The sequence below is a fragment of the Oculina patagonica genome, chromosome 2, assembly GCF_052425735.1.
Source record: "Oculina patagonica isolate OP01 chromosome 2, crgOcupat, whole genome shotgun sequence".
Lineage (NCBI taxonomy): Eukaryota > Metazoa > Cnidaria > Anthozoa > Scleractinia > Oculinidae > Oculina > Oculina patagonica.
The window spans coordinates 39654754-39673095 of NC_135759.1; the positions used below are offsets into that span (position 1 = coordinate 39654754).

Consider the following 18342-nt stretch of genomic DNA (forward strand, 5'->3'; position numbering starts at 1 on the left):
TAAATTACGTTGAGTAGTACCACAAGGAGAGCAAAGGGTTTTCTGAAACAAATATATACGTTTGAGATCTTCATGTGAAAGTAACGTAGATGTGCTCCAGGTTTTACCTAGGGGTCCGGTCAGGTGCTCCCCACCCCCAAATTAATTAATTGGTGATTAAAAGTTTACACTGTAGCGCTTTAGGGGTTTAGCGGACGACAGCCCCACCAAACCATCACAATAGTGCATTCTGCACTAAAAAGGTTGCATTTATGGGGTAATGAGGCCCAAGGTCCAAATTACACAGTGTCTGCATAGTGGCAAATACAGTGGTGGTTATTTATTGGAGTAAGAAAAGGCCCACCTTCACTCCAGGCCTTCTGTTTTTGAGCAAAAGGGTGGGGGCATTTTCACTTTGCCCCCATCCCCCTCTAAGAACCACTCTATCTGTCACTGAAACGTACTCAGATAATTTTCAAGTAAATTAAGACAAAAGTTTTCTGTCAGTAACAGGCTAAGGTTATGGTTCTCATTGGTCTAACTTTAACTTTCAGATTAACAGAAGGCTTAATGTGCTTATTCAGGGTGAGATGTCATTAGGCTAAGGTTACACTTGTTTTGCTTTCTTGTCTAAGAGGACAACCAAAATGATGCATGCTGTTTTGCCAAAACTAGGTAGCCTGAATTTCTCCTGTCTTCCCTTAAGCTGTGCACTCCAGCCTTTCCCGAGGACTCAGCACAGCCAGAGGACCCCCTAAAATTCAGGCTAACAGCCAGGAACCGAACACAGACATATCTTCTTATAATTTGAAGGCATGTGCATAAAAACGGCCCCTTGAATTTCTGGCTAAATCGAACATTATCAAAACAGCTCCAAATTTCGCATGCAGGTTTGTTTACGTGTGCTAAACACAGTCCTCTGTTTCATTTCGCTGGTCTTTCTTTGTTTTCGAAAAATAACACATGCAAAAAGACAAGGTTTTTGCTGGCGGCGTCTTTGGAACTTTTCTTTAACAAACGATAAACAAAGGAAACCTTTTGTTCCTCAAAACAATGATCAAACCAGCTAAAGTTTTAGGGTTACAGACCCTAACGCAAAAGCTAACCCCAAAGCCTAGGGTTGGGGTTAGAGAGTTAGGGCTACAGGCTTAGCCCTAACGCAAAATCTTAACCCTAACGCGAAACCTTAACCCCAACGAAAAAGCTAACCCCAAGAGACAAGAAAACGACACATTTAAGGTAGGAAATCTTTATTTCAAATAAGATAGTTATTTTCACAATTTTTTAATGATCAGTGACTTTCCCATATAATTCTTTATATACACAAGCAGTCCCATAGTACACCATTGCAACCTCGCGAGGTTGTCCAAAAATTCTGGAATTTTATTCCGGGAAATTTCTGTTCCTTTAGCTTCCCAACTCGGAATCCCCTGAATTTTTGGTTGAATGGAAAGCGCCCTATGAAATTGCCTTGAGCCAGATTATGTATGTACTGATCTGTTCATGTTTCGACATTCCCACTGCCCGTGGTAAATAATGGATTGCATGAGCCTCCTGCCAGTTGGGGTTTTTAAATAGTTTATGTTCGATTTGTAGTATTTGTTTAGTTATTTACATTGTCCTCAATTAGCACAACAGTGCTAAATACATTGACACTTAAATAAAGTGATTTATTTATTTTAGCTTATTTTATTTAAGAAGCTGACGTTGGGGTTTTCGAATCAGCCGATTCACGTAATATTTCTTGCCTTTTTATAACCCACCTCACCCCTAACCCAAAAGAAATCCGGCAAAGCTTCTCTCCATACAAATGGATCATACACTTTTCCTGCCACGTTGGCAAACTTCAAACTAGCTGCTAGCTAGTTCGTGTGCCCAACTCAACCCCTTACTACTGTGACCACCTTGGCCGGACAATAATGGCTGGGTGCCTTCAAAAAATTGACGGAAATCTAGTTTAGGAAGCGCAGTAAAACAAATAGTTTTAGCTACTAAAACTGGCACAAAACGGGATCCTTTAACACTTTTATGCTGGGCTCCGGATCGAACGGTCTTCGTTCGAACGTCCTGGCCGAGATAAACTGTACAGTGGAACCTCGATTTAACGAACCTCTATACAACGAAGACCTCGGTATAACGAACGATTTTTCTTCAGCCCGTCCAAAGTTACAGTAAAACGTATGAAGCCGTACCTCGATATGACGAAAACAATCCGGGAGCCCAAACGTAAAATGTACCTCGATATAACGAATTTTAGTTAACACGCGACAAAACATGAATGTAAAACAGGCCAACAAGGATGAGAATACTTTAATCCTAACAGGAAAACAACTTCAAAGACATATGCCCATACCAACGTGGAAATTAAAATGTAATTTTTGACAGGCGTTCAGACAGTTCAGAGCATTAAATACTGGGTAGTGCAACGTCACAGCGTTAAAAACAATTATTAACTATATCTCGATATAACGAACATTTTGGTTGTTTTTCCGCAAATTCGTTATATCGAGGTTTTCGATATAACAAACCCTCGATATAACGAACAAATTTCCCCAGTCCCTTGGCTGTTCGTTAAATCGAGGTTTCACTGTATTGTGTTCTTGGGTACTGAGACTCTTTACTCTCCGGCAATGCCTCTCTCCACTCAGCTGTATAAATGGGTACTGACAAATTGCTGGGGCCACCAGACAAAATGCTGGGGAGTAACCTGCGATGGAGTAGCATCCCATCCAGGGGGAATAAAAATACTCCTAGTCGTTTCATGCTACCGAAACCGAATTTAACCACCGCCGCCGCCGATGCAAATTTCCCTTTCGTAAACGGTCGTTGCCATTTGAAACGGTCGATGCCATTTCTCAGAACGGTCGTTGGCATCGACCGTTTACGAAAGGGAAATTTGCGCCGCCGATCCCATTTAATGCACTTTACTACACTTTTTTGGCATGACTTTTACGTACATAACATATACGCATAACAGAAATTTATTTTAACAAGTAAAATTCTCCTCTTTGATTGCATAACGATCACATTTTATGATATTCATCACAGCACGATGAAGAAAATTCCACTTTCGTTGTCCAGATTTTAAATTACTTTTAATGCACAACTGAGTATGCGAAATATCGTGCATTCCACAACACTTCTTTGTGTTCTATGTAAATACATTCCTACTAGAAATTGAACATTCACGATTACGAATATCAAACTACCACATGATGGCAGGCTCTGTGACAATTGAAATAAATCCCTGAACTACCCCCCTTCCCTTCCCACATAGCATTAATTAGATTTAGGAATTGTTCACATGATCTAGAAATTGAATGCTTAGATTGCGTTGTGACCTTGTAATGAGGGCTCAGAAATTATAATTAAAGGGACTGTGTCACCCATTTTAGCCACATTTAGGCATAGCCGAGTCAGTGATAGGAAAATGGCCATCAGGTTTAGTGAAATATAAAAGTAACCTCTTAAGACAGTGAAGGGACATTTCGATAACACAAAAAATACATAAGAAGGTACGGATGGCCAAGAGTGACGAAGATTGAAACGGATTGCGATATGGGTTTTTGAAATATTGTTGGGCTGAACAGTTTTCAAAGTAAATCCCGTTTGCTTGTAACTTTCAATTTTATCGCCCGGGAGACGAATTTGGTTTCAATGAAGCTATGTTTTTGTCATTTAGATTCATGCTGAAGTAATTCCTTTGAAAACAGTAGGATTCATAGCGAGTATTTGGCAAAACTAAATAAAATAAACTTCAATCAGCCGTGACACAGCCCCTTTAAGTATTATTCAAACTATTTCAAATGACATCTACATTTAATTTAGTCGGTAAAGGTCGTGAGACGTCACACTAACTTTCCTTAAAAATAGATTACAAAATTAAATTTAAAAAAGAAACTGAATAAAAGAAAAAAAAAAGAAAAATGTGAAAAAATTTAAGAAGAATTACATTAAGTCCTATGTTTTTTTCTACTTCCTCATCTTTCCGTTGCTAATTCCAAGAAAAAGATCTAGTTTAGTTGACAGACATCTCACTTCATGTACCCGACTCTTCTACCATAAGAGAATTGTCTGTGATTTGACCCAAAATGATAATATTTTGTACTGATGTTAAAGTAGTCTTGTGCAATCATTATTGCATCATTCATTATATATCATATATTCCATTATATATTTGTAAATATATTTTATTTACAAATCACTGAATGAAATAAAATTAACATTTAATTTTTATGATGAAATAACTCTGTTACTGATATTTCTCTTGATAATTTGTGTGATATACCTTAAAATAAGAATAGTATAATTATAATAGAGTGGATTTGCATTTTATTACCAGTAGTTAATTAAACTACAAAACTACATTCACGACTTTTTTGCCTATAATAATTACGTTATAAATTCACCTTTCTCTAGCTCACTTTATTACCATCATTCATTGTGGTCCAAAACCTAAAATCTTTTTGTGTGGTCACTTTTTTTAACCCCATTGATGCTACCACTTAAATAAATTATTGATATAGCCTGAGGTTGGTTGCCAGACTAATCTGGTTACAAAGGCACTGCATGGTTAATTAAAACTCCTGAATCTCCAAGTCATTTTCTATGATGGCAGCATCCGTTTCATTGTGTCTGTCATCACTGTTCTTTTCCTCCTCATCATCGCTGCTTTCAGTAGGCTCTGGATGGTGATTCTCTATGGTGGCACCTTCCCCAGTGATACCATATGAAAGCTCTTCAGTATCTTCCCCATCAGCACCCATCGCCTTGTCTGTTTCAGCTGTTGGCATCAGAACAGTATCAGAGTAGGAATTACAGATTAAAGTGGGAAGCATGCGAATAAATGCAAAAAAAATTATGCTAAATTGCATCCAAAGCCAATACAATAAAAGAAAAATACTGGGAATAGTTGATGGAAAGCGATTTGTGTTTTGGCCATTAGCTTCTAGTAGACAATGACTGGAAAGCTAGGCTTTTTTAAAGTTTTTTCGGTAATCCTGCTTTAGTACACGGTCGTGTAGTTGAACTCGTCATCTGTGCGCGTGCGTTTTCAATATTGCTGCCAAATGTGGTTTTACCCTCGCATGCAAGTTAACTGGCGCGTGCAAGTTATCCTGGACTCTCTTTGCGCACCTGGGTTCAACCCCTATAAAGGGTGCGCGGAAGAGAGAGTTCAGGGACTGGACTAAGCTATATTGTGAAATGCCTGGGGACTGAATAACTGGCTAATGATTTTACATAGTGCAGCTAAAGAGTTGAACTTTGGACTCCTAAGATTAAATCTGGGTGTATGGCTTGAATTCTGAACTGTCCTCTAGATTTTAAACGAATGCCAACCTAGACATACCACTTACAATACTGTAAAATTGGAGTTGGTGTTTTGTCACATTACAGTCAACATACCTGTTATTTGATTTTCCTTTTGCTGCAGCTCTAGTTTTTCCCTGATTTCTTCCCATTTCTCACTGTAGGCCTGTCTTGTCTTCTGCGTCAGGTCAATGAGTTTCTTGAAATGTTCCTATGTCAAACAGAAAAATACGGCATGTTGCAGAACAGAACTTCTAATGTGGAAAACATTCTGTGTCCAAATGTGTTTTCCTGTTGGGCATAACACTCCTCTTAGAGAACTTCCCAGCAGGATTCTTAGGGCACTTTTCATTAGTCAGAACTGGCCAGACGGTCCAGTGGTTTTGAAATGCCTTTTCCAAGAGATTTTCCCACGAGTCCACCACAACAGTGTCTAATATTTATGCATTGACTGATTCGGCAGGCCAAAACTGACTAACAAAAAAAAAAAGACAAAAAGAAAGAAAAAAAAAAACTGACTAACAATGTAGTTTAATTTGTTCTCAAATATCCCGGTTTGACCAGCCAGTTCTGTTTAATGGAAAGTGTCCTTAGGCAACAATGGGAGGAGGAAGCAAGGGGAAGTAAACTACAGTGGAACCCCGTTAATGCGGCCACCAACGGGCCATGGAAATTTGGCCGTATTAACGGGGTAGGGTCAAATTTCATGACTGGTCTACTCCTGGGGTCTACTTCAATTGCACTTCTAAACAACTGTTCTTTAATAAACATGATGGAAAAATTAACATAACTGGTCGAAAAATGGGTATTTGGTTCGAGTGGCCGTACTAACGGGGTAAATTTATGAAGGATTATACAGGTTGGGATTTCAGAATGTGGCCGTTGGCCGTATTAACGGGGTGGCCGCATTAAAGGGGTGTTATTATAAGGAAATGTATGAGCGTTTAGCCGGGACAAAATAAAGTGACCGTAATAACGGGGTGGCCGTATTAACGAGGTGGCCGTAAGCCGGGGTTCCACTGTACGAGAGATAATGCCTCGCTTGAGCTCTGTGTTGCTACTCTACTTACCTGTGCTCCATCATAGTTGAAAATCCCAACAATGCTGACAGGAACCTTCTTTAACAGCACTTTGCCCAACAACTGACGCTTTAGTGCAAACACCAAAGGTATCTGATTTTCTTGACAAGTAGTTATTATACCACTGAGGGTTTCATCTAAGCCACCTGTCAATCACATTAATTACATCATTTTGTAAATGCATTAATCAAAGATAAGTTTAAGTGTAATGTGCAATGCACTGCTGTTTCACTGAATATTAATGTCAAACTGTTTACTATCATTCAAATTTGCCACCCATTTAACATAAGAAACATTTTTGTAACAGCCAACAGATCAATGGTTGTTATAAAAAAAACCATACAGGTAGGTGATGTAAGCACCATCCTGGGCCATCACCTTGTTGTGGTGGTAAGGCTTAAGTGACTCAATGACTGCTAGAGCTAAGCATTGAAAATGCTTTATCCGTCTCATCTTAGTGCAGTGGCGGAGCTAAGGGAGGGGCCCAAGCCTTCAGGTGCAGATCAAGACCAGTTTCCAACATTTTTCAGAAATTGGTCAGATTTTTTTATGATAAAATGCAACACTTCTTTATTTAAAAAAAATCAAATTACAATATAAAATTATCTGCCAACTTGCAAAAGCTTCATCCAGAGGAAAAATGAACTTGCCAATATCTTGTCTGAGTGTCACAAAATAACAGGGAATGGCACTTTAGGGAGTCGGGAGCTCCTGAGGCAGTAGAAATCTAAAAGTTTTCTGGGGGGGGGGGGGGACATGCTCCCGGACCTCACTCCATCCACATAAGGCTCATGCCTTTGGTGCTTGTGTTATTGGACAATGGTCATCATTTTTCCTGGATTCACGCCTGGGCTTGTCGGATTGGTCAAAGGTGATAATAACTCCATCCCGTAAAACATAGTTGATCTCAACTCAATGAGTGTTATCTCCAGAGTTAAGCACAAAATTCTCTAACTTATAGATTTAACTGGTTAAGATTAGACTTTGTATACCTGCAGATTTGATACGTTCAACATTTGACGATATGATGACACATTTCAACTTCCTTAACTTCAGATGTTTGCTGACCTCTCTTAGGCCAAGGACAAATCTCCTCTTAACTTTGGCCTGATGGAGAAAGCAATATTAAATTATTTCCCATGAATGAATATTAATTATATAAACATCAATGAAATACCAGGAAATCTTTCGCGTGAAAAAATCATATCTTCACACGTGAGAATAACATGTTATCTTCACATGTGAAGATATCAATTTCGAAACGTTGTCTGACAAGTTTGCCCTGTTTCAATGCTGAATGAGCCAAAGTAAAATCGATATTACAAGTTGAAACATCTTCGGATCTTCCTCGGCAATCTTCGGAAATTTTCGGAAAAGTTCGGAAAATGTTCGGAAGCATTCGTACGACCTTCGGACAACTTTTTGAAAATCTTCGGAAAATGGTCGGAAATCTTCGGAAAATCGTCAAAAACATCGTTATTAGTAAGTTTATATAATAAACTGTGCTCACTCGTGAGATATTGATTTGAATACTCGAAGATAAATTTCATATCTCCGTGCAACCATGTAATATCCTCTATATCTTATTTTTTCTACAAGTATAATAGTAGCCTGCGAAAAGTAACTTTTCGGCGGAGAGAAATGACAGCCGGAAATACATCTTTGTTCGTAGGCTAAGTAATAATAGTAAGTTACAAATAAATTTAATGTGATCTTTTCTTAATACCGGTAAATCACAATGTACAAAAAAACATATTCATTGTGAATCTAAACCCTTCAGGTAAGAATGGTCTGAAGAAATTTTATTTATTGCTTTGTTCATGTTCAATACAATGTGAATACAGGGATAAGTACATGAACTAGAATGATAATAATTAACTAGCTGGTAATAAACAACTGAATAACAGACTGATTAGTATTGAAATACATGTGTAATCCACATAATGGTAAGACAGTCACCTTCACTGGATCCTTGTGAAACTGTCTGTCCTGAAATCGCACAAGTTCTCTTAAAAGGTCAGTAGCGACACTATCTACCTCCTTATCAGGAACTTGAAAACAGTACCTGAAAATTCAATGAATTTACAGGTGAGTCATCTGAGCAATGATCTATTGTCAAGATTTATTGGTAACAGCAAAATGTATTATTGTCTGCGAGGCAGATAATCAAAGGACTTAAAGGATTTAAATCATATGAATTTCGACTTAAACTGCCAATTGAATGACACAGATAGCAAAGCGAAAAGACATCATAACCTGTACTGTTTTTTATTAGATGCTTGTTAACATATTAAAACAATTGTTATGCTAATTGTGTACAATTTATTTAACTGGTGAGCACTTGGGTCAAAAAATTTTGACCCATGTATAAGTCGAGGGCAATTTTTTGGATCAATTTTTAGGTAAAAAAGGTCAACTTATACACGGGTAAATACATGTATGGTAATTGAAAATTACTAGCTAAAATTTTAATCTCACTCTCTAAATTTGCGGCTGTGAATCTTAGCTGCTATTTCCTTATCTGTTGGAGAAGACGGTTCTGGGGAAGCTGAATCATCTGCAGAAAGACAGACAATATTTCATTAACGTAAATACATCACACTGCATAATATAAAGGTTATGTGCACATATGGCTTAAAGACACTACATGATACTGATGAAATTTTCACATGAGTGGTATCCCACTCAATAACCATTGATTACTTATTGTTAATTAAACTGGTTATTATGAGTGTGTAAAGAAATTCCGTAGTGCAGCAGCTCTTGTTAGCTTGCAATTAACTTTTAAATTAAGAAATACCATGAGTCTCTGATTTGCCCAAAAGGCTTGTTTGCTAATATGTAAATTGACAGAGGTGAGTCAAAAAATATGAGAATTTTTAAAGGGAGTTTTCCTTGCCATGTAATGCCTGAAAATGCCAAGGAAAGAGTTCCAAAATTATGATAATTTTTGCAATTTTAAGCCTATCGGGCCACTTTCATAACCAAAGTGCAAACTTTTACAATATTAATCTTCACAATATGCACTGTATTTTTGCCTTTTGTCCAGTTTGCCGTACCTTCTAATGGACTTTGCATTTCCTCCTGCACAATACTCTCTACTTCAGGCTCGCATGTTCTAAAAAGATTGAAATGTAAACCTTATGAGATGATATTGCATGAATAATTAATTATTACAAAGTAACATAATGATGCTTATTAATAAATTATTTAATGTATTAATTTACCCTCCCCTTCCCCACCCCTAATCAGGACACAGCTTACATTTCCTCTAATGCAAGGTGTCCCAAAACATGCTTGGCTGTTACTTATTACATGACATTTGTAGGGCTGTCACTAAGTTTTTAAGCAGCCGTTACGTTGAAGTTATCACCCACAGCATTTCACACTGTAAGCAAGTGTAATGTAACACCAATTGACAGCTTCACCCGTAACATGCAGTGAACTCAGCCGTAACAGCTGTTCACTTACAGGTAACAGCCCTTAATGACAGCCCTGATATTTGTATGGTTGCTGCATGTTTCAAAAGTGAACCTTGCAGTCCATAGTAATCAATAGCCTCAAAAAATGCCAATTGAAAATAGCTCAGTCAAGAAGGACTGGTACAAGCTCTACAAAAAGTACATATTTAAAAGTTACCTGAAACTGACAATTGATAATTATATTTTTTGATAACAAGTTAGAGTGTCAAGAGTATATGACAGGGGTCGTACACTTTTTCAGGCCAAAAATTCAAGGACTTCTCAAAGACTTTCCAGGACCCTTCTTGGAAATTTCAAGTTTTTTTCATAAAATTTACCCCAAATCAACGATTGATGTGCTTGCTGAAGAACAAAAAAAAATCGCTTGTTTTGGCAATCTTCTCATTGCCTTGAAGCCTTTTGACACTCAATAAAAAAATCAAGGACTTTCAAGGAACAAAAACCAATTTCAAGGACTTTTTATTTTGAGATTCAAGGACTTTCAAGGCATGTACGTAACCCTGATATGAAAAACAAAATGCAGATGTACGCCATTACTCACCTATCATCTTCACCTGAACAAATTTCATTTTCTTTGTCATCCTCTCCAGTTTCTCCTTCTCTAGCTTTCTTTTTCTCTTCTCTCTCCTTCAAAATGATCTAAAAATATGCAAACAAACATCTTAGATAATAAATAATATTGTCGATAGTGACACTAGTGTGCAAGAAAGAAGTAGACAGAAAAGCATGCAGAATAACCTTCTTCAGGGCACTTGGTTTCTTCCTTGCTGGAGTTTCTCTCTCTTTGCCACGTTTTATGACAGGAGCAGTGGAGTCCAGAACATTGTGAGGAACCTATATGATAATCATTAACAACAGTATTAATTTTGAACAGTGTCGTGAATAGTAAAATATCACATAAATTATAATGAAATGAACTCTCTGTAGGGCTTTACGGAAGTCTTGTCCAGTCACCCAGGGTGTTAAGTAGATTTCCCTGTTGGGCAAGTAAGTTATATTTCATGCTCACTTGCCCAACCTGCAAGAGCCCAAACAAGCCATCTGTTGACTAAACTTTGCCCTGGACGAGCAAAATATAAGATCTTGTCTGAAGGGCAAGCTGAAATTCAAGTTTATTTCAAGCCCTGTTTCGGGCATCAAACAATATTTGAATTATTATAATTAATAATAATTTGACTTTCAGATGAGAATGATGGTTTATGGTCATTATAGGTATTGTATAGACTATGGACAGCTGAACATTGGTAGCAAAACTTCACTTCCATTTAAAACTTTCTAGTTGCGCATGTAATGCTAAACAATATTGAAGAACCCAACCAAATATTTCCATAAAAAACACAACTATAAGTCTTTATTAAGCAATAAATACCGTCATCGATCATCTACCTTGCTTTCTGCTTTCTTGAGCAACTGTACATTCTTCACACTAGGTTTAACCTCAGAGGTTGAAGCAGCTGACAGCTGACTTGGTAGCACTCCAGTGGCTATCACATGCTTTTTGCCACTTTGTTTCCTGTCGGGACCAGTATTCTAAAGTAATATAAATCACAGTGTTAATATTGACGTTTCCCAATTGATCATGGGCAAAAAAGAAAAAAAAAACAAGCAAAAATTATTCTATGACTTATAATTGTAATTATTTGCACAATTATTCTCACTGCTTTTCATTTTTGCTGTGCAAAAATCTCAACAAGTAGGGTTTAATTTCAGGTGGCTCAACTGGATTTTTTAGGGGTAGCACCACTCAAGTTTGAGAAGTCTTCATATCCCATCTTTTTGCCATTTCAAAACTGGAACGTGTCGAACTTTCGACGCGAAAGTTGCCGTTACGGTCTGCAAAACTTCATCCTTTGATGACGAATGATGTCATGTTAATACCCAATTAAGATCGGCGGCAAGTGATCATGCTTAGATCTATGCAAGCGGCAGTATGCAAAATGCTGGAAATCAAGCTTGCCTATGCAGGTGTTTACCGTTTAGTATTGTACCAAAACAAAATACACTCTTACTGAAATTGTTTGAAGCATTACACCAAGGTCAAACTGAATTGGCTTTTCAGTTCTTTTTGGTGTGGCATTCTCTTGAGGTTTATCTCCAGACTCTTTAGTTTTCTTTTTCTTTTTCTTCTTCTTTTTCTTTTGTTTGGCTCCTTCTGTCCCAGCTTCATTTTCCACACCATCTGCCGTGGCTTGAAGTGGTACCCTCAGCAAGCCCCTGTGTTTTGTGGGATGTTCGCTTTCCCAAGCAGGACTGACTGCAACTGGCTAGTACATGTAAGTAAAATGTGTTAATTTTCATTGATATATTGCAACTACGTGTGTTGTACAATTATTGCCCCCGCAGGGTTTTGGCCTCAGGAGGCACCCTAGGAGTCCCCGGGTGTATACATACAAGGACAAAGAATATCTCTTGAAAAAGTAAGAAATGTGTTTGTAATGGGCGAAGCGTTCTCGATTTGACGAAAATAGGCGCGCATGGTCGTGACGGGTAATATTTTAGCAAGCGCGCGCGGTGGTGTCGGGAACTTGCAACCACGAGGTCGCGTTTCGTCACCTTCGAGCTTCGCCATCTTCTAGCAGCATTTCGTTTTCCGGTTTTGGCTTACGCGTGTTCAGAGATATGTTCGAGCAGTTTCTCTGCTTTGGTTGTGTTAAGTGATATTTGAAGCAGTTGTTTATAGTAATATCATAGTAATACGTCGAAAGATTTCGAGCAATTAGTTTCGTGTTTTTGGCTACGTGTGTTCCAAGAGCTGGTTCGAGTGCTTTCGGAGGTTTGCTGTATCGTATACATCTTTCAACGAGTAATAAACAAAAGCATGAACTTTGTCATGTAATACAAGGTAATTCATTTCGCTAACAAACTGTCAGATTATTAATTTTGATCCAAAGAGTGGGTTGAATAAGTTTGTTTTCTCGAATCTTTGAATGTGCCATATTTTGTTACTCGTGGAATTTTTGGGCTTTTTGGCCTGGAAATTATTGTAAGTTATTTTGAATGTTATAAGCCCGGGAATATAAAGCTTACGTGTTGTCACCACGAATAATGTGTTATGTGTTATTTCCGCTGGGAGTTAGTTCCGTGCGCTAGGTGATATATTCGACTTGAACTTGTGAATATTATTTTGAATGTTATAAGCCCGGGAATATAAAGCTTGCGTGTTGTCACCACGAATAATGTGTTATGTGTTATTTCCGCTAGGAGTTAGTTCCGCGCGCTAGGTGATATATTCGACTTGAACTTGTGAATATTTTTTGGACGCAACGGTGTCACACAACAAGAAATTCTGCAGCAAACAATGTCAGTCGTGACGTACATTGCACAGTAAAAAAAGAAGTCTTATTGTGTAGTCCATCGGCATCAATAATTAAAAGCGACAAAAAGACTCCACTAAACTTAGAATGATGTAAAACAAATTATAAAAAGGCGGGGGCAGCTTTATAGTGAGAACTACTAGTTATAACGTAAAGTATAATTATATTAATTTGTGTATGTGACCTGCAGATGAGATGTTAAGTGAAGAAATGATCCTCACAGTGAAATGCAATTAAAGAAATTGCAAAGAAAGAAACCAGAAAAAATTCTGTTAAAGTTGCTACTGTTGTTGGGTCATTACTCACAGAACTGTAGTGTACTTTGGAGTGGAATTTAACGATGTAAGTCTTAAACTCACCTTAGGTCGAGGTGCTGTCTGTAACACTGCGCTGTAAGACATAGGAGCCGAAGGCTTTGGAGGGCTAGTCATCTCTTGATGATTTACTGTTCTCTTGTCTACAGCTGACGGTCTTTTAATTTTCACACTATCACGTAAATCAGGAAACTCGCCTTCTAATATCCTACTGTTTGAAGGAGCAACAGACAATGTGTTTGTTTGATCGTCTGTTCTTTGAGAGCCACTTTGCAAGTCACTATCAGAGCTAGGCAATTTGCTACATGCCTCATTTGTGTTTGAACCTGAACTAAATTCACATGAATTTTGCTGCTTCTTTGAAGACTTGCCCACTACATCTATAACAATGTGACCAACAGATTTTTCATGTTTACCACCTTTGTCAAATTTCCTTGAATCCACATCTACTTCAGCTTGATAAGGTCTCTTCTTTAGAGGCTCATTATTCAGATTCTTGATGTCCCATTTCTTAAGTGCCTCTGTTCTGCTTGAATCAGTAGAATCTACAACTTTTGCATCATCCCTTTTAAGCCTCCAGTTGTCATCATCGTCACATGTCATTTTTTTAAAACTATTATTTCTTCCCATTTGCTTTCCTGTCCTTGGAATCTGTTCTACCTTTCTAGTTTGTGATTTTGATGGCTCACCATCTTTTAATCTATTATACCCCCTTTCTTCCCCTGTTCTTCTCCCACCTTTCAACTCTCTAATGTCACCGTGATTTAGGTTATTAGCCAATGTACCTTGGCCAGCATCGAATTGAGAGTCCTGGTTATGTTTGTCTTTAACACTGGAACTATCTGGAGAAAAATCCTTTTCCCAAGACTTTTCTGTAGCCAATTTATGGCTACTATTGTTCTTTGATGCTAGGCTTTTAACTTTGTCGCTGTAACTCACAGTAAAGGTAGGTGTAGTATGTTGCTTTTTGTTGCATTGTTCATCTGGGCTACCAAAACTCTCAACAGCGGTGACCCCAATATTTGTTTCACTGTCTTTAGCGTTTTCAGAAGAACTGTTCAAAGAGGAATGCAATGTTGTAGAATTTTGTTCAAGACTAGAAGATTGCCTGTTTGATTTTGAGCTTGCATGTTCATGCTTTGTCTGGGAAGCATCATCTTTCACTGAAGTAAGAGTCAATTCTTTTTTGGCCTCTGTAAAGCCTTCAGTGTTAAGTTCCTCTTGGCCCTGTTGTGTTAAATCATTAGGTTCTTTTTTCTTTCTTCTTCGTTTTTTCTTCTTTGTGATAACAGTGCTATCAGTATCAGTAAGATTTTCACCTGTGGTGTTTTCCCCACTGTTCTGTCCTTCATTATTATTTCCTTCTATCTTCTTTGTTGCAACACCCTTACCTGTTTTGGTGCTTTTCTTGGATTGTGAAAAGCTTGTCTGGTATGCCTGAAAAGGTGCATTCTAGATAAAACAAATTAAACCATTATTAATACAATTAAACGCCACAAGTTAATATGCCGAACATGAACATTATTCTGTGTGTGGCTGTAATCATGACTCAAATGATCAATTTCCTCTTACAGGAGACCTCTTAAAGTATAGCATACTAGAGGCTTGACTGTGTACTGATGTATACTACTACTAATAATAGACAGTAAAGAATAATCCAGGAAAGAAATGGGGGGCTACATAGCAGAGCACAACCCCACTCCATAACAACCTAGGGGATGTAGGGGCATTCCCTTCCCTGCGATCCTACCCATAAATCTAATCGTGCTTAAACTTCTTGAGACTACAGCCCTCCAAGTTAAGATCATTTATTATAAGTCACTTGGTGACTAAATTGAAACCAAAGTCGCCAGCCTGGTGACTAAAATTGAGAAGTAGGACTGAAAGTGTGAGCTTAATATTATTAAGCGAGTAAAAGTTTTCACCGGCAACCAAACTTGAGCAGTCGGTGGCCAAATGGCCATAAAGAAAAAAATAAACTTGAAGGGTTGGACTAAAGTCAGCTCTCTCTAACATGGACACCGTCGGGACCGGCTCAAACCATCCATCTTAGGGATGAGTCCATTTTATAGGGAATTTAGTAAAATGACTGAAAACAGCAGGAACAGGACCAACACCAAGTGTCCTGAAGTCATAAAAGTGTCTGCTCAGAGAGAGTTGACTGTACTCAAAAATGATGTGGTGTAGAAAATCAGGAACTATATGATTAGAGTGAAAACTGCCTGTTTCCTAATAACATTTACAGTTGAATCCCGGTAACTCGAACTTGGATAACTGGTCAGAACAGCCCCGCTAACTCAAACTAACTTCCATTTCCCTTGGATTTGACCTCACTTGTCAGTCATTTTTACTCAGTTAACTTGAAAACCCTGCTAACTTGAATTAAATTTCCTTTAATTCCCTTGATCAAAACTTGGTTAAAATTTACCCCGATAACTGGAGTTCAGGTTCATGCAACTTGCCAAAGATGCCCATTTATTAAAGCAACAAACAGATTACTATTTGACAGCCTTTTTCCACTCTTATCATAAGAATTTATGATTGTGTTAACTAGAGTTTCTGACGAGATAAGTTTAACTTCCACTGTACTGTATACTGAAGTGCTAAAAAATCAGTAAACTGTCAATTATTAACTACCGGTAATGGCAAATTAAATAATTATTCAATTGACCCTGATGACTTGAAACCCACCTAACTCGACCTGTTTTTCGTTTCCCTTCAGAGTTTGAGTTACCCGGAAGGGGGTTAATTTTACTGTACTTACATGTAATTATGAAAGTGTTTGTATATAAAAGTCTTGATGACTTACTTGTTGCTCAATATTTTCTTGCCTGGCAACATATAATTGTTTACCATGGTACTGGTAGTGTAAATTGTGTACAGGCTCATAAGGTGGAAAAGTATAAGATGTAAGAGCAACTGAAGGCTTAAACTCAGGTACTAGGGGTGAAAGGTTAGAGTTGATAACAAGATTACTAGGAGATGTCGGTCCAGTGTATGCTATCCCAGGCACAAATGCGGGAACTGTAGCTGAGAGTTTGGAACTTGAAATGGATTTCTGCAAAAAGAAACGTGTACACAGACAAAATCAGAATAAAGATGCACAATAAATTGTTTGTAAAATGCAGTAGCCTAACCTCTTATCTGATTGGTTATACATGTGCTAAGGCCGATTTACAGATAAAAATTGGCAAGAAAAGTTTTCAAAACACGTTTTGATGTGAGGGTCCATTATTGGGTGTCATACATACTGCAAACTGCCATATTATTTTGTTCTTCCTAGACCGCAAACTGCTTTCGTTTTCTCTAAACGGCCGACACTGCCATAATTTCTTGAGCATAAAACACCAGATGGATATGAATGAACCCACAAATTGACAATCAAAATTGGCTTAAACCACAAGAGTTTAATAGACCTTGGTGTTGCCATGACATCTTTTATTACGTTACTCATGGCAACGTCGAAGTGTGGTGTTAAACCTTTCACGCTAATTTTTATCCTTAAATGTTTATCTAAATTAAATTTCATTCGAATAAGCCTGAATATTATTATTATAACCCACAAAGACACTGCATGTTTCCATGTTTGCACTTCATCTCATATTGGCAGAACAAATTAAAACCCCTGAAGCTGTGTTATGTGAAGAGGGATGAGGGGGAGGAGGGGGGGGGGGGGGTACCATTGCACAAGATATATTACTGAACGTTTGTAGATAAAATAAAGCCAGCAAACCAGGATTTAAGCCTTACCAGGAAACTAATACAACGTACATGTATTTGTTTATGTTTTGAATATTAAATTAAACTGCATGATGGCCAAGCACGCACATGCAGTCACGAGCTTTAATACAGTGAACTCAGCCCAGTGATTCACTCCTCTATTAAAGTTCGCCAAGCCACACAACATGATAACTAAACTAAGAAATAGGCCGCTTACGAGCTGAGGAAGAAATTTTTGTTAGCCCTAATGGCTATAGGTGACCTGAAATAAATAGCTGAAATCGGCACTAAATTCGCTCGAACTTGATACGGTGGAAACTCAAACGCTACTCGGAAGCAATGCTGAAGTGAAACATATATAAATTTTTATTCCCAAAGACAGGGACACTCTATCATACCTCTGATTCCTGCTTTTCATCATTCATGGGTACGTTCACAAAGTGTCTTTTAAATACTGAACACAACAAACTGTACAAAGAAATCGAATCATTTGCACACTGGCTGAACATCGAGCTGCGAAGGAAGTCTTCCATATTTGGTCAACAAAACCAAATAAAGCTTGTAGAACCAGTCCTTCACGGCCGTAGAAAAATGGCGGCAATTTTTATTTCGTTCAACCAAGAGTTCAACAAACTGCTGGTCTACGAAAGAGTTTCGCGTCGTCAAAGGTACGAAAACTAAACTTTGACAACTTTATATTTTAATATCGTTTTTATTTACTGAAATAGCTTTGGAGAACTTAGCAGATCCTTTGTTGATAAGCTCAGGCCATTTCTGACTTCCATTTTGTACTTTTGCTGCGTCCGCCGTGCGTAAAACAAGTGTTCGTCGACATGTCGGCTGCTAAACCATTAACATCCATTGACCTGCACGAGTGCACGTGTCATTTTCATGCAAATGAAACTGATTTCTATTTGAAGATCTTTGAATAGTTCTGGACAAGGAGTCGCCGTTTCATTTTCAAACAGGATTTAACTGGCAACTTGGATTTGCATTGTCGATGAAGTGGCCTAAATGATCCCCAAAAATTTGTCAAAAGGAAAATTTCAAAACTACCGGCAGCCGGTCAAGGAGGTAGGGAAACCCCAGTGCAGTGCTTGGGTTACCCAAGCAATTGCCGTGAGTTACCCATTTTGCATTCGCA

General features: G+C 38.1%; 1 protein-coding gene across 1 annotated transcript; it reads right to left on the reverse strand.

The window, feature by feature from the left end:
* Positions 1-2782: 2782 nt before the first annotated feature.
* LOC144644703 (uncharacterized) lies at positions 2783-17746 on the reverse strand. The gene is made up of 14 exons (XM_078504231.1): positions 17597-17746; positions 16288-16536; positions 13524-14930; positions 11860-12114; positions 11237-11380; positions 10589-10684; positions 10392-10489; positions 9428-9486; positions 8847-8925; positions 8328-8433; positions 7361-7475; positions 6360-6514; positions 5386-5500; positions 2783-4762 (listed from the first exon to the last, which is right to left on the reverse strand). Exons 1-14 carry the CDS (start codon positions 17729-17731, stop codon positions 4557-4559), a joined length of 3219 nt encoding a protein of 1072 aa, XP_078360357.1. The 5' UTR covers positions 17732-17746; the 3' UTR covers positions 2783-4556.
* Positions 17747-18342: the final 596 nt, after the last annotated feature.

Bases quoted from the DNA above. Each gene is read 5' to 3' on its own strand.
- LOC144644703 (XM_078504231.1), bottom strand. From the start codon at position 17,731: ATGGAAGACTTCCTTCGCAGCTCGATGTTCAGCCAGTGTGCAAATGAT. The intron at 9,487-10,391 runs GTGAGTAATGGC...CAATCTTTTTAG, and splicing joins TGTTCAGGTGAAGATGATAG to AACATGCGAGCCTGAAGTAG. The intron at 4,763-5,385 runs GTATGTTGACTG...TGATGCCAACAG, and splicing joins AAAGGAAAATCAAATAACAG to CTGAAACAGACAAGGCGATG.